Source organism: Egretta garzetta, unplaced genomic scaffold, assembly GCF_000687185.1.
Source record: "Egretta garzetta isolate BGI_Z169 unplaced genomic scaffold, ASM68718v1 scaffold108, whole genome shotgun sequence".
Lineage (NCBI taxonomy): Eukaryota > Metazoa > Chordata > Aves > Pelecaniformes > Ardeidae > Egretta > Egretta garzetta.
This window is the reverse complement of record NW_009260614.1, coordinates 2,150,424-2,166,903: the sequence shown is the minus strand read 5'-3', so window position 1 is coordinate 2,166,903 and position 16,480 is coordinate 2,150,424. Positions and strand designations below refer to the sequence as shown.

General features: G+C 49.6%; 1 protein-coding gene across 1 annotated transcript in view; it reads right to left on the bottom strand.

The window, feature by feature from the left end:
* Positions 1–16,480, bottom strand: part of CALN1 (calneuron 1) — a 112,928-nt gene that overhangs the window by 2,427 nt on the left and 94,021 nt on the right. Inside the window, 2 exon segments of the mRNA XM_009645100.1 lie at positions 2,445–2,447; positions 5,804–5,957. Of these exon segments, the coding sequence (XP_009643395.1) occupies positions 2,445–2,447; positions 5,804–5,957 (157 nt within the window).

Below are 16,480 nucleotides of genomic sequence, written 5' to 3'. Positions count from 1 at the left end.
TGGGGCTCCAGACCCCTCCCCAGCTTCCTTGCCCTTCTCTGGACACGCTCCAGCCCCTCCATGTTCTTCTGGGAGGGAGGGGCCCAACCCTGACCCCAGCATTCGAGGGGTGGCCTCACCAGTGCCCAGCACAGGGGCACAGTCACTGCCCTGCTCCTGCTGGCCACACCACTCCTGATACAAGCCAGGATGCCCTTGGCCCTCTTGGCCACCTGGGCACACTGCTTGAACCTCATCACAGAGAGAGGAGGGAGCACTGGATGCTGCGGTTTGAACACTTGTTTCATCCCCCCCACCAAGTCCTCTGGCCAGGATTTAGTACTGCCTGTGTCCTAATCCCAGCTCCCACGCGGTCCTAGCATCAGCTCAGCGCTGAAGGCACTAGCAGCCCTCGTTAGGCAGCGCTTTGAGTCCGACTGCCCAGGGCAGGGAGAGGCTGCACCCCTAGCGCTCCAGGGGACTCGCTATATTCTGTGCAGATAATGAAAACCCCTTACAGCAGCTCTCCTAAATGACTTGCTTTCTGCCTGTGCTGCTCTACTCCTCGATTCCTTCGCTCACTTTTATAATGCACGCAGAATCCATACCGTGGTTCCTTGGTTTTGTGCATGATGCCCTGGTACTTTGAAAAGCTTGTTAAATCACAGCTCTAGGTATTTCTTCCTTTATTTTTCTCTTATTTCTGTACTTTGAAAACACTCCCAGCCAGCAGACAGAACAGTGCCATAAGCCATCACAGCCAGCATTGCTGTTCAGTGCAGGACTCTGATGCTGATTACGGTGTCTGGGAGCAGCAGGCAAAGACTGGCCAAGGCTTTTTGTGATGACAACTCTCCTATTCAGAGGAAGAGAGTAAAGCATGTTCAGTGTTTCTTGCAGAAGTGTTCCCAAATTGAACTATTTCTTTAGTCTTCTGTTATACCATCAAGTAACACCAGAGTTTGAGAGCAGCAGGATCCAGGTAAGTCATTGTTATTGTTCTTTACCAGCTGAAGGTGCACAAATAACCTACCAAATAACTTCAAATGAAAGGGGAAATGTCTGTGCTGCAATGTAGAGGTGCTGCAGATCCAGAGAGACCCCCTTACTGTTGGTTGGGGCTCAGCAGGGATTACTCCAGAAAGAAGATGCGTCTTACAGTTCCTCTGCCCCCTTGCAATCCACAGGGAGGCAAAGCAGCTGAGATTACTTTCTTCACTGTAAACAAGACTATGTGCTGCCCTGTGTATTGCCCTCTTAAATACGAAGACCCATTTTGCTCTCCCTGCTAACTGGTGAGCTTTTGCCCTCAATTCTCTCTCCAAATTCATAGACCTTTTGACATCTCTGCTTTTTCCTGCTGGTTTCCATAGCTGGCATTGTCACAAGGTTGGATGCTCAATCTGTTTTGCATTTGGCTGCCAGGAGGATTTTTTAATATCCATGGGACATGCAGGAGTTTGGATGTGAGCTGGTTCCCTGAACATGGTCAGAGCCTGAAGCTCCTCTAGAGATGCCCCAGCCACATGTTAGGGGGGAGAGCAACTCCCAGGCTACCCAATGTAAACAAGATCTCAAGAAGTGAAGGCAAATCAAGACTGGGTCATTCTTCATCTTCTCACCATGCAGTGAACGTGCTGGCGAGGAGGACTCATGGTTGTGTCACTAGGTGGCAGAGGCAGAGCTGCGGTCGTGATGATAACTTTTCCACCAGGGGTTAGTGGGTCCAGCCCATTTCAAGGTGCATCAGTCCACTGGCTGTGGCTGCCAGGCTGGTCATGATGCCCACGGTGGGTTTGAGATGGTCAGGGTAAGTGCTGAGAGCCTTCTCGCCTGCTAGGCTGTTAGGCTTGCTAACATGAAAAGCTACCGTGTATTTATAGTGGCTTCTGCCATAACCCTGCCAAAGGTGAGTGATATTTGCTTTCTCTGGCTGGCTAGAGTTATTTTCATTTTAAGATGTCAGTGTTTCATTCCCAAGCCCTTAGCAGAGGAGTGGATGCTCCTAGTGCTTGTCTGGGGGGAGCAGGGAGGGGAGATGCGACAGCTCTTGCACATCTAGTTAATTTGAGTATCAGGGCTGAAGATGAAATACCCGTGGCAGACAGCACTAGTCACCATAACCAGCTGGTACTCGTTTGCCACGAGCTTAATGTCATGAGTGTTTGGATAAAAGGAACTGCCAGACAAATGATTTTTGTGCTACAAATTTTTGTTAGTGCAATGTCACTGCAAACAGTTGTCATTTTCTTGTGTCTCTCCTCATAAAAACACACCCTCTTCTTGGTGCTCAGCTTCGTTCTCCTGCCCTAAGCATTAATAAAAATTGAAAGAAAGGCTGAAGACATAATTGTGCCTCCCTTCTGGTTGAATTCTTTATTGGTGGGGCTGGTGTGGGCTGCTTGTACTGAGGAGTTGGACATTTTCATTGCTTTGCTCTTCATCAAGAATAAGGCAAACGAAACCCCCTAGAAATGTGTAGGAGGGAAAGTTGTAATGTAAGCTCAGATCTGACATCTTGCAAATGACTCTCTTGTTCAGAGTGAACTGAACAAAATCCCGGCCTTGTCCCTGACCATAATATGAATATTGTATTTAATTTAAAGTGTGTACCTGGTTGCGTGTGTGTATAGGAGTGTGGGAGAGAGAGATAAGGTACACTGTGCATATACATACAGGAAGAATATTACATAGTTGTGAAGGCCATATTATACAAGAAGCCAAGATGGCAAAATTATGGGAATGACAGAAAATTGTATGCATTTTTACTGATGGTGAGGTGTCCTGTGCTACCCAGCTAATCCCAGGTGTGGAGAAGGGGGGATGTCTCTGTCCATAGGATGGAGAAGCGTTTGGGGGCTTCTCTTCAATGGTGAGGTGTTGGTAAGTGGAGATCTCCCATTTCAGCAAGGCATTACTGAAAGTATCTGCTAAGCCTCTTCCCTTAGGAGCCATTCCCAAATCTCAGTGAAAACCATCAGGGCTCATCTTGGCTTCATTCCTACCCATAACTAAAGGCACTTCTATGGCATGGATGAAATGTACATTAAATATAGATGCAAGCCTCTAAGCTGTCCCTTTAGGCTACCTTTACACTTGAAAGAAATAGATGCTTTTTAAGGTGCAATTCATCCGATCCCAAGGTAGCACCTAAAATAAGCTCAAGGAATTATACCCAAAAAGCATCGTCTTCAGTCCACTAATTAAGAAGTGAGTAAAGGGTGACTGACTTACGTGGAGACACTTGTGTACAGCCATTTGAAGCCAGGCTGAGATGCTGTCCAACCTTCATGACAGTTCTCCCTCAGTGCCATGAGGCCCTATAATTCCTGCTTTTGAGCCTATTGGGATCTTAGTGTTTGGGAAATAGGAACACTGGGGCAGAAGTAGGTCGTTCAGGTAACGGCATGTCCAGCCCAGAGCGCTGCAGGGACGCAACCTGCTCTCAGCCAGCCTTTCTTGGCAGAAATGCTCATGTCAGAGCTGCCATGGACCAGAACCGTCCCCTTCCTCCGGGACCTGAAGCAAAACTTTGCATCTTTGTTGACAGTGTTCAGTTGATCTTTATTCTCTGGGGGACTTGTGCGCGTGCGTGTGTATTTCTAACAACATCTAAAAAAGGGTCTGTTTTGCTTCTAGGTTCTGCCTAGCACCAGCAATGCCAACATCCCACGACAAAAGCTGTTCTTGCTGTACTTTTGGAAGCTGGGACTTCCAAAATGAGGTGCTGAGCATTTAGGTTTTCGGAACCAATTTTGTTTTTTTTTTTGCGACTGGGATAGTTCACCCAAGTACCGGAGCTGAAGGAAGCCTGCATGCCTCTCGCCGCGGTGACAGCTGGCGCACGTCTGCACTGAATCAGCAGGTCAGTGGGGACTAACAACTCCATTCATGTCAGTAAGCATCTCTTCCTCCCCGCCGCTCTCCAGAAGGAACAAAAAAAAATGTTGCTTGGCTTGATTCGAAGAGTGTTACTGCTTGCCTCCCTCCTGCAGGCTTTTTAAAATTCAGCTGTGCTCCTCTACATCTTTTCTGCAGTATTTAGCAGAGGGTGAGCGTGCTGGATATAGCTTCTGCATCCCATTAATTAGCCAGATTAAGAATTGCACTAATATTTTTATCCTTTCCTTTGTTTTAAAGATGCTTCTGTATCTCTGCCTGATGCCCTTTCAGAGGCTATTTGACCCCTCAGAGCATCAGGATTTTCCCCTAAATGGCCTATATCAAGCAGCATTGCTGTGGGTGGGAAAGCACAGTAGCTGTCCTGGGGTGAGGTGCACAAACCCTGAGATTCTCTGTAGGTATCTTCCCCGACTTTTCTGCACTTGAGATGATTTGTATCTGTTTAGTTGTTCCAACCAGCAATGCTTTGGAGCAGCACAAGTTCCTCTGGCCAAGAAAATCCTTCTCCCAGGCAGGGTGGCTTAAAATGGGAAATATTCTTGCCAGTGTTACCTCCGTTCAAAGTGCAAAATCTGCTGTAAATGTTGAGGTTGTGCCTGATCCCAGTTGCTGACTGCTCAGTGGTCTTGTGGCACTGCTGAGAGGACCTTGTGTTAAGCAGCAGCTGCTGAAGCAACGTTTCCATTTCTCCATCTACCTCCAAGGTTTGCTTAGATCTTGATCTTACAGACACTCTCACATGTGCTGAGTTGTGCTGGGGTGTACCTGTGCAGCATATTGAAGCTCTACACCAGTGGTCCCAACAGGGCTGAACAAGAGGTGTGCAGGGCAGTAGAGTGCAGATGCACCATCTCTGCCCATTTCTCTTCTGGTTTGGGCTGGGACAGAGTTCATTTTCTTCCTAGTAGCTGGCATAGTGACATGTTTTGGATTTAGTACCAGTTTACCTGTTGGTAACAACCTAATGGTTCAGTTGTTGCTGAGCAAGGCTTACACTAAGTCAAGGACTTTCCAGCTTCCCCTGCTCTGCCAGGGGCACAAGGAACTGGGAGGGGGCACGGACAAGACAGCTGACCCCAACTGACCCCAGGGCTATTTCAGACCATACGGCATCAGGCGTGGGAGGAGTTGGCCAGGGAGAGTGATCGCTGCTCAGGACGGGCTGGGCATTGGTCAGCGGGCGGTGAGCATTGCGCATCACTTGTTCTGTATATTCTGTATATTCTCTTACTACTACTACTATTATTATTGTTGTTGTTGTTATTCTTTTCCTCTGCTGTTTTTATTAAACTGTCTTTATCTCAATCCACAGGTTTTACTTTTTTTTTGATTCTCTCCCCCATCCCGCTGAGGGATGGGGGCAGTCAGTGAGCAGCTCTGTGGTGTTCAGGTTTAACCTGATGGGTTAAACCCTGGCACCATTGCTGGTGTTGCAATGCAGATAGAGGACTTGCTCCTGCTGTCCCCTGGGAGCCCAGAGCAGACTTTTTCTGTTTGTCAAAAGAAAACACAGAACTGGTGGAGCCTAACACAGCTTGCTAGAGCAGGACCCAGTGCCAATAAAGTCTTTCTGTGATAAGCTGAGAGAGATATGTGTGTTTTGGGAGGGAAATTCAGTCTGTCTAAGACACTGACCTCAGCATGGACTGCACATCCCTCTGCTTGAATCCCACCAGAGAAAGGAGGGCCATAAGGCAAAGCACCCACCAGTTCATCCCCCTACCTGAAACAGGATCAGCCGTACTTAGACCACATGGAAGAAGGTGAATGGCAACTCTTGAGCTCTCCAAGTGCATCATTGCTACTTCCTCTAAAATAACTCCATGCTAACTCCATGCCTGCCCATTGCACGTCATGGATCAGACTGAGTTTTACAGCTGAATCAGAAAGAGAATAATTGTACAGAACCTTCCCCTCTTACCTTCAAACTCTGTTTGGCAGTTGCCAGAGTTTTCATTTAAACTCTCCTCTTCATTGATAATGATGTTCTCAATGTCCTTCATCGTTAAGTGGTCCCGGAAGGCGTGGTAGAGGATGTGTTTCAGCTCTTCCAGTGTTATCCTCTGCATGTCGAACTGTGGGAAGAGGACCGAGTTAGACTCAGCCACTGGTAACAAGCATGGTACTCGGAGGAAGAGAGGCGTGTGGGCATGACGCAGTTCCCTCCTTGGGGTTTTTTTCAACCTCATTTCAACACCTCAATATAACTTTGCAAATTTTGCTCTTTTGGGTTCATTTAACACTAACAGTGTGAACGTTGCAAATGCATGTTGCTAGAGCTCTTGCCAGCTTGCTTAATGCTGGTAGAGCAGTAGAGAAACACAGCCCTATGCCAGAGATGCTCTTCCAGGCTGGAGATGCAGCAGTCTGGTATCAATCCTGACCATCCCAACAGAGATAAGACCCTGAGAGGCTCCCCTGGAAGCTCTTACACCTTGCCATGAGCCACAACCTTGAATCTGCCCTTTTTCCTTCTGACTCTGCAGTTGTGCCTGCATGGCGAGCACAAGCAGAGAACATTTCCCTCTTAGCTGACTTCTGCTGTAGGTGCAGTATGTAAATGTTGTTCTTACACGTACCAGATATTAAAACCAGACAATTCCTGCAGAATATGTAGAAATGAACATTTTGCAGCAGAGGAACTTTGCACATGTGTAGGGTTTGTGGTATTAGTATCTGCTAATGGTGCAGAAGAGGGATCATTCCCATTGGCCGACTTGCAGTGCTAGGTGAGGAGACCAGGCTCTCTGAGCCATCGGCGCAGTCAATGAAGAAGGGCAGAAATGCTTCGTGTCACCCCAAGCCTCCCCCTGTGAGCAGCACCTCGAACTCTGAGGCTTTATAGCCTGACACACGGGCTTGCCTACAGCACAGCGAGCATGGGGACTTGTGCGCCTTATTCTGATCCACCCACCTGTGAGAAACCTCAGAAAGGCCAAACACCTCCGGATTAATGCTGCTGTGGAGGAGAGGTGATGCGGACTTGTGCCTGCTTCTGCAACTGAGAGTGTGGCGATAGCGTCTGATCAGATTGCATAGCCAGCGTTGCGGAAAAGATTCAGCAAGAAATCCCCGCTTCTTTCCCCCCAGGGGTGGTAAGGACAGGACAAACCTTATCAGTCCCAAGCCACTTGGTGTGTTATCTAAGGTCATCTTCCCCAACCACTGCTGCACCTCATTGCACAGATGCACGATCATTAATCCTCAAAGTGATTAACTAAGAAAAATAAGTGCACTTTGATCAAATCTGGACCCTGAAATATTTATTTTTATTAAAAAAATATTTTAATAGTATCTGTGTGTGTTGTGTACAGGCAGTTTTGCACACATATGTCTACATTTATCCATCTACCCTTTGAAGCACTGGTTTCTACATTTCTATTTATTTGTTTGTTTCCTGCAACAATCAAGAACCTGGTGGAGAAAATCTGCAGAAAAGCAGACAGCAGGGGCAAGAGCCAAAGTCCTTGGGTTTGCCCCAGATGAGTTCTCTGAAAAGCAAGTCTGGTGGGTCGGGTGGTTTTGCTGCTGTCCTTGTTCCTCGGGGATGCAAAGTTCATGCTGCCCAGCTAAAAATAGCGAGCGCACAATTGTCACCAGTGGCTCCCTGTTGCACAGTTCAAAGCTGGATTGCAAATCCCCCCGGTATTTAGTCACAAATTTCCAGCCTGCTTTGTTGTACATGAGGAAATCTTGCCACCCATCTCCGGCTTTCTTTAATGTTAAAAGCGCAAGTAAAACCGAGCAGCTGTGTACTTCACAACCGGCACGATTCTGAAAAGCGTTTCTCTTGGCAACTAGAGGTGTGGAAATGGGGGTTAATTCCTATGGTTGCCTTGCAGCGGTGTCGGGAGGTGTTGTTAGCACAGGTTTGCAGGGTGCCTTGAGGCTGCCCAGTGTTTGCAGCCCTCCTGGCTGGCTTCCTGCAGCGCTGGTTGCACATCAACACCATGGAGGTAAAAGCAATGATTTCTCACCGACCACCCAATCCTGCATTTTCCTTTGGGGTCTTTGTCTTGGGGAAACTCAAACCTGAACTTGAGCCCCAGCATCTTCCTGAGTCCACCCATATGCCAAACCCATAATTTCATCCTGATGGTCACTTCATAGCAACAGGAGCAGCCCGCCTGCATGTGGTTACCCTATTCCATCTCATCAGGGTGTGATGTTCAACCAGTTCTCTTCCTTTTCTTGGCTCAGGGACAGTTCTCTGAGGCCAATACAACCTTTTTGTTGTAGTTTATGGGTTTGGCTTTTCTCCCCTTCAGGGAACAATCTTTCTAGAAGTTGTCCAAAACCTGTGTTCACCCATCACCAGATGAATGCTCACCCCTGTGAGTGCTTCACAGCCCAGAGCAGTGTCTCTGAGACCTTCTCTTCATTTGCAGCCTTTTTTGAGGATATTTGCAAGTATCAGCAAGATACCTGATGACTTATAGCCTGGAGAAGAGGAGGCTGAGGGGAGCCCTTATCACTCCCTACAACTGCCTGACAGGAGCAGGGAGCCGGGGGTGTCGGGCTCTGCTCCCAGGGAATGGGCAATGGGGCGAGAGGAAATGGCCTCAAGTTGTGCCAGGGGAGATTTAGGTTGGACATTAGGAAAAATTCCTTCCCCGCAAGGGCTGTCAGGCACTGGAAGGGGCTGCCCAGGGAAGGGGTCAAGTCCCCATCCCTGGGGGGATTTAAAAGCCGGGCAGGCGTGGTGCTGAGGGCCAGGGTTTAGTGGTGGGATGGCAGGGTTAGGGTAACAGTTGGGCTTGGTGAGCTTAAAGGGCTTTTCCAACCCAAACGATTCTGTGATTCTAAGTGCTCACAGACTTTACATGGGCAAGGTAGCTAAGGATCAGGGACATCTGATATGGTGCATGCATCCCATCCTTGTGGGGAGTAAAAGACAATTCTCTGCTTCAGAATCTGCCTCACTCTGTCCCAGGATGACTGTGTTGGAAGGACAACATCTCTGGGTCAGCCCCTTGCTCCTTCATTTCTGTCTCCAGAGCTATGGGTGTAAAAACTTACCTCAGGACACACCACTGCCCATGTTGGCATATGCTGCTCCTTTCCTCTCACCCTCAGAAGACTTTGCTGGCCTCCCTGTGTACCAGCACCACCACTAACAAGTTTTCGCAGAGTCTACTGCTGTTTTGCTTCAAGCTACCTGGATTACAAACGCAACCATGGTTATTCTCTAATCTTAACATGGAAACAGTAATGCCTTGTGGGTTTTGGGGTCTTCCTGTACCAGTTAATGTATCTAGTTGGACATAATTATTCTCTTGACAAATATGCATCTGTTGCTGCATCTCCAGCTCTTGCTTTTAAGCTTTATGCTAATATAGGGAGAAATTGGGGGATTTTTATTGTTCTGTTGTTATTTTGGATTTTAGAAAGAGGAACCCTCTCAGATGGGGTTCAAGATCACCCTTGTTGGCTCATGCACTGAGTGTTTGGTCCATTGGCAAGCATATGCCCATTGTTCCTGCTTTGGCCTATGCTCCGGTACATTCATGCAGGAGGCGCGTCCTCTCTTAGATACCTATCAGCACGGGAGTTTGTGCAGAATGGGCTCAAGCTCGGTGCAGCCAGAGACAAGACTTTGCATTGGGCTCCGAGGTAATTTCTTCTATTATCATTGCTCCCCAGTCTGGCAGTTTCCCTGATTCACTTTTCAATTACTCTGGCTTTTTATTGTTGTAATGACAGTAACCAGGGAGCAACTCTTAACTTTTATTGGCTCCACTGAGAGGAAAACTGTGACTGTTGCAAGCTGAAAACTTGCTATAGGATTTATAATTAGAAGAAATCAATGATGCTGCTTCTGAACCGGTGCTTTTGGAACATATTGTAAGCAGTGGCATAGAAACAAACTTTGCCTAATGCTGAGACTCAAATGCCCCAAGTGATGCAGTAAATGTCCTGAATGAAAACCTGCACTTGTACAGGTGTGTTTGGCTGCTATGGAGAGCACCAGGATTTGTCCACTGGAGTTTCTGATGGACCTCAGTAACTGTCCCCAGCAGAAACATCTCCTGGAGTTGGAGGATGCTGTCCCAAGAGACATCTGGAAGGGGAGGTGGACCTGATCCAATCCAGCCTGTAGCTTCCTGACTTCTTGATTTAAATTTCCTGCTGGGAATGAAAGCAGAATCCCTACAAGCTCCTTCAGTCTTCCTACCCCCAATGTCAAAAATTTGCAGCTGATTGACAGCTGACATGCCTGTGGAGCCCCAGTTTCTCTCCTGGCACCTTTTTCAGACACTTCTGTGTCCTGCCTGGCACAGTGTCCTTCTGCTCAATGCAGGGGAATGGCCCTATGGGAAGAGCTTCTTTCTTTGAAGAGTTAAATGCTGACATGTTACTTATGATATCAGCTCTGCTTTATAAAAAAAGAACGGGAGCCTCATCTCTTGAATCCTAAGTTGGCCTCACTGCTGTGCAGGCAGGGTGATGCCAGGCTGAGACCCTGCAGTAACGTGAGCAGGGCCGCTCTGGTGACTGGCAAGGTCTGCTGAAGTCACACCAGTAAAAATGCTCTTCTTGACGAGAGGCGGGACTGGCTCTTCTGGCAGCTCCTCCGGCAGCTCCTCCGGGAGGTTTTCACCAGGATAGCACTTGGATACTTATTTTCCTGAGTCTATTTGGCACAGGTTTCCCATGTAAGCCATCTAAAAAGGTCATCTTGGGCTGCTGAGGGCTCCAAGCAGAGACTGAGACAGCAGCAGGAGAGCAGGCTTTTGCCTGGTGCTTTTGAAAATCAGGTCTGCAAACCCAAAAGCTTCATAGAAGCATAGACTGATTTAGGTTGGAAAAGGCCCTGAAGATCATAAAGTCCAGCTATTGATCTAATGTTGTCAATTCCACCACTAAACCTTGCCCCTAAGCAAGTCTATGTTTCATAGATTTCTTGTTTTGGGGCAGCCCTTGATAACCTCTGAATAAGGCGATGATAACGCCTTTGCTTTGCTCTCAGACCTATTGCACGTCAGGCCATGGGCTGTCTCGAGTACCTGCAAGGCCAATGCAGAACAGCTCTGCTCACACTTGTGGCTGACCGCCACAACAGGGGATGTGGCCCAAAAAAATACTTGGTCCTTGCAGAGCAGCTGGGCTTTGTGCTGTGCTAACCACAGTCACGTCGCTTCTGGGAGGCGCGGAACACCGGCTGTGCCGTGAGTGCTCACAGACGACGGTGCAGCTGCGCCTTGAGCCAGGCAGGCTCTGAGCTCATAAACTACTGATCTGGGACTTTTCCATAGGACCAATGTTTTGTGTTGGCCATATATTAAAGCGCACAGCCCCACTGTGCTCCATGCAGAATCCATTGTATTCCCATCTCTGTCTGGGGCCTGGATGAATGGGCATTTTGTACCGACTGTACCTCCCAGATAAGCTCAGCCACGGAAATTTTATAATGAGCGGAAAACGGCGTATGCTGGAGAAGCCAGGAGTCTGGGGGCACAGGGAGACCGTGCAGAAGGGGAGTGAGCTCCTGCAAGCATGGCTGTGTTTGCAGATGGGATCTGCTCTGCTGCGAAGTCTTGAGGGCTCCCTGCACCTGCCTAAGAGGCAGCGAGGGCCATTTCAGTCCACAGCACGGTGGCAGGGCCCCACTGTAAAAGCTCCTGGATGAGCTTTTGTGTATATTCACATATATATATATATATAAAAGTATTGTCTTATTTATATATATAATGAAGTGTAAAGTATAAAATATTTTTTTATGTGGGAACATATGAAAAATTTTCTAAATCTCCAGACATACACCCCCTCCAACTCTGAATGTTTCTCATTATCTATTTTTCCATCAAAGAAAACATGCCACGAAAGGGAGAACATTTGCCAGCCCGAGACCTGGAGCGACTCTCCTGATTGTCTCCCCAGGGACAGAGCATAAAGCCATTTTGCAGCCTCTAACATGCGACTGGTTTTAAAGCAGCAGTGATTTTTTTACGTGTTCCCCCAAATCATGACTACCATTGCAGCAAAGCTGATTTCCTTTACCCGCCCTCCCCCCCTTGCTGGCCCACACATCCACTGATGGAGGGGTGGGAGTCCTACGGTACCGGCAACGAAAGCACAGGAGATATATTTTGCTCTGCTCCGTACACATGTCCCTGTTGAAGCTGGCTGACTACGTGCTGTAAGCTGGAGATGGAGGGGTCCCTCTTTCTTTTTCCCATCGCTACTTCTTTTCATCCTTTCACCACTTGCTCCAGGCCAGTGCACTTGCATTTATGGCCCAGGGTGAAGCATGCAAAGGTCCCTCAGTGCTGCTCTGTGGGCTGTGGCAAGGCCTGGGGCTGTGCCCAGGCACTTTCTCTGCCTGGGGACCATGCTCAGCCGGCTGTGGAGGTCTTGCATCACCCTGCTGACAGCAGCCTTGCTGCCCTTCCACAGGGGTGGGAAGGAGAAGATGGGGCAGCGCAAAGGAGAGCATGGGCTTCTCCCTGCACCCAGTGCAATACTCACCCCCCACCTCCTCCCAGTTTAGCTGTGTGCTTCTGCTGCTGGGAAAGCCTCCTGCGAGTGGGCTGAAGCATGACAATCCTCAGCAAAGCCCAGAGCGAACCACCTGCCCCTACCTGATGTCAGCTCCCCTGTAGGGAACATCATTTGGGGTAAGAGAAGCAAGGAAATATCCTCACCCTAAACTGGGAGGTTGTGGGAGTGGAGCAAACAGCACCTTTCCCCTGGGATGCCCATTGCAGGCAGACAGCCTGCAGGGTGGTCAGAGCACCCTGTCACCCTGCCAAGACCAGCTCGAGGCCCTGGGTGTCCTCTCTGCTGCATGGCCCCCACACAGGGCTGCGTCACCGTCCCAGCACACAGGGGGAAAAGGGGCTTGTTGCAGGACAGAAGATACAAATTCAGCCTTGGCAGCTCCCAGCCACCTCCAACAATCCCCACTGGCCTGTAAGAGGGAGCAGAGCTCCATCCATTGCCAGGTCGCCTCCTCCCAGGAGGTGATGTTGCACAGCTCTGCTGCTGCAGGAAGACGTGGCCCCATCCTGCCACGTGTTGGAGCTGGGGACTGAGCGCCCTGCTTGCCCCAGGTGCCAGCAGCCAGCACACCTACAGGGTGTTTCTCCATCCCACTCTCCCATCACAGGAGCACCGTGCTTGGCCCCATCTGTATGTACGCAGTCCCAGGGCCAGCAGCACACAGGCCAAAGGAGCCCAGCAGGAACCAGTGCCCCTAGAGAAATACACTTGCGTGCTCACCCCCATGGCGGCCAGGGCTGCGTGACACCACAAGTGCCTGTCTGCTGGCTCAAGCTGTCTCCCTGCTGGTGGGATGTGCCCCAGGCCACCTCGCCCTGCAGCTATCCCAGCACCCAGCTACTGTCAACAGCTTCTCCACCCCACCCTGGGCTTGGCGTAGCTGTCATCCAGGTACCGCTTGCTTACACAGCCTTCGGGAACAGCCAGCTTCCCTGCACCTCGCCTGCCAGGGAGCGGGAAGGGGTAACAAGCTCATTTCCATAGTAACGGGCTCATTACTGTGCTGGCTAACAGGAGATTGCTCCATTCTTCCCGGCAGCATTGTCAGCAGGGAATCATACACACGTTAATAAATTAAAATCAGATTTAAGTGCATATTCACAGCAACCTTAACCCCAAGCACCTGGCCTAAGTTTGCACTATGAAATGATGTAGCATTCAAAGCAACCTGGCCTGTGCATCCTTCCAGCCGCCCCATAGCTCATGTTGAAGAGCACTGCTGGGATGCACTGATGTCATAGAATCATAGAATCACAGAATAGTTTAGGTTGGAGAAGACCTTTAAGATCTTTAAGATCACCAAGTCCAACTGTTACCCTAACCCTGCTGTTATGTCTGTAGATTACAAACTGTTTCATGTATGGGTCAAAATAACCTCCTTCACCAGCTTGTCCAGGTGGAACAAGACCATGCTGAAGAGCAGTGGTCTCTGCAAAAGGGTGTAAGGGGTGAGAGCATGGGAGCCTTCCCCCGTGTGTCTGTCAGCCTGAAACCCAGCACAGGAAAGTCCTGCGCTCCCCTCCACGGCACCTGGGATAAGCATGACCAACACTGGCTGCTCCTGGGAGGACAAGGGGGTCAGCGTGGCCCAGGTGGCCCAGACTGTGCGGACAAGGAGGAGAAAGAATAAATAAAAATGAGAAACAGGACGGATGGTCTGGGAGCACAAATGCCCACCAACTCGTCAATAATCTTCTAGAAGTGTTTTGGAGGTGGTCCTGAGCCTGCCACGTACCAGAGGCAAGTAGCTGTCCACCTCGAGGAGGCCACAAAGGCTCCCCGTGGGCAAGGTGCCTGGTGAGTACAAGCAACGCTTGGGTGCCCTCCCCAGCTCCCTGCTGGTGAAATGTAGGCTGACACCTCTGCCTGCCCCCCATCCCCATCCATATCACCCACATCCCCTCACCTGGAACTGCTGCACAACCAGGGACCAGTTCAGGTTTTGGTGGCTTGGTATTTTCCCCACGCAGAAAATAACATTTCATCTTAAAAAACCCCCACAACTCAGTCCAATGCTAAATACAATGAAAGAAAAAATCACCTTTGGCCTGCAGAGTGGGGATGGAGAAGGCTTCCTCGCTCCATCCTGCTGCTTGCAGGCTGCACCGAGAGCTCTGAGCTGCTGGCTCAGCACCACCTTGTACACTGGTGTACTGGGCACTTACACCTGAACCACTGGAATAAGACAACAAACAACACTGAAAATCATTTACAAAGCTCCTGGCAGAGCTACACAGCCCAGAACCGGGAGCCTGAGTGCCCTGCACCCCTCTCAGCTCTGCCTGGGACGGCTCCGCTTGTCCCTTTGTCCCAGTGGTGGGAACACTTCAAATACTGGTGCTGCTACTTCTTATTTCTTTATTACCCTAATTGCTGCATGTTCATTCAGAGAGAGTAATGCTAAGCTCTTTTACGCTTGTCTTCCTGGCACGGATGGCTGTTTGCGGCTTTCCCCGCGTGCTCCCTGCATGTCTCCGTACCTGATCAGGGTACAGACATCCATGCTGTCACATGCAACTTCAGGTCTCAGAGCTACTCAGCAAACTAACATTTGACAAGCCCAAACACAGGGCTGTCCCAGCTCACACCCAGGAGCTTGCTAGGGAGCAGAGCTGGGGCAGGGCTGGGTGCCACGATGAGTCCTACATGCTCAGCGCTCACCACGTTTCCTCCCATGGTCTCTCAACAGTGGTCTGGGGTTGGTACTCACTTTGCTTGCCATCTCCCTGCCTGTACCCAGTGTGGGTTTAGAGCATCCTTTAAATCTTCTGGCTACACGACACAGGATTCCTGGGACATGAGTCGGTGCAGCCAGCATGTTCACTGCTGTTTGGGTCTGGTGATGGAAAAAGCTGCTGGCAGCTGGTCTGCGAAGAAATCTCCTATAGCCCTGGCTGCACAAGAACCAATGTGCAGACAGAGTCCCCTCTGCTAGATCCCACCATCTGCTGAGCTTGGTGCCATCCTTTACTAGACCCAGAATTAAATCTCTGGAGTGATGTTTTAAGCAGGGGAGTGGGTCATCAGCTTTGCCCCTGCACTCCTCGCTTCGCAGCTGGGTTATAATGGTTATTAAACTGGGCTAAGAGAAATAGCCCCCCCTGACAGGTAAATCGCAGTAACACCTCCGCAGAAAATGCAGTAGGAATATTAATCCTGGGCCCATTCAATTATCTTTAAGTAGTTTAACTAAAACATGGGGAAGTGGTAGGTATTTTTCTTTTTTTTTTTTTCTTTAATTAGAGAATGCTCTCAGGATGAAGTACAAATTAACAGGCTCTAACGATTTCTTTTGCGTAGTTTGAAAACTCCCAGGCCTCGACAATAGGCTCCCAGTCTGATCCCAATCAAAGTGCATACATAAATATGTCTGCAACACCTTGACCTTTGATGCACAGCCCATGGGAGCCTCTCGGAGGAGAAAAATCACAAGATTTAATTAGGGCTAAAGCTGGGAATTCCCGTTTGGGAGCGAGAGCCTTCAGCCTACCCCACAGATACGGAGTTTCTGATGGATTCCTCCCCCCAGCGTAAATCCATCAGTGGGATAACGTGAAATATGCTCTGGGCTGGTGATGCTTGAGTGCCCCACTGCGGGCAGCAGACTGTAGGCAATCCTGCTCCCCCCGCCATTCAGTTGATGAGGGCACAACAAGGGGTTTTCGTGGCAGGTTGCTACCTGGGGTGTGCCAAACCCCCACATTTTGCAAGAAAAAAAGGGCCTTCACCCTTTGCTCCACAAGGCTCTGTTCATCAGGGGGAGGGCAGAGGGGTCTGCACCCCACAGCCACCTGCTGGGACCCTGGGGAGCAGCGGCTCCTGCGCCTGGCTGCACTGGGGGAGACGCGTTTATGTCCTGATCCAGGCACGCACCGTGCAAGGATGGGAAGGGACTTTGATCTGCGTTAGCTGCTCCAGAGCTAAAGCTTGTGCCCTGCAAGGTGCCAGCAAAGAGGCTTCCCAGACCTGGAAGATGGGCTATTGCTTTTTGATAATAAGGATAAACCTGACACCCAGCAGGCATGGAAGCATTAGGGAGTGAGGGAAAGCCAACGCCTAGCAAAAATAACCTGTCCTGTCTGCTTCACAAAGCAGA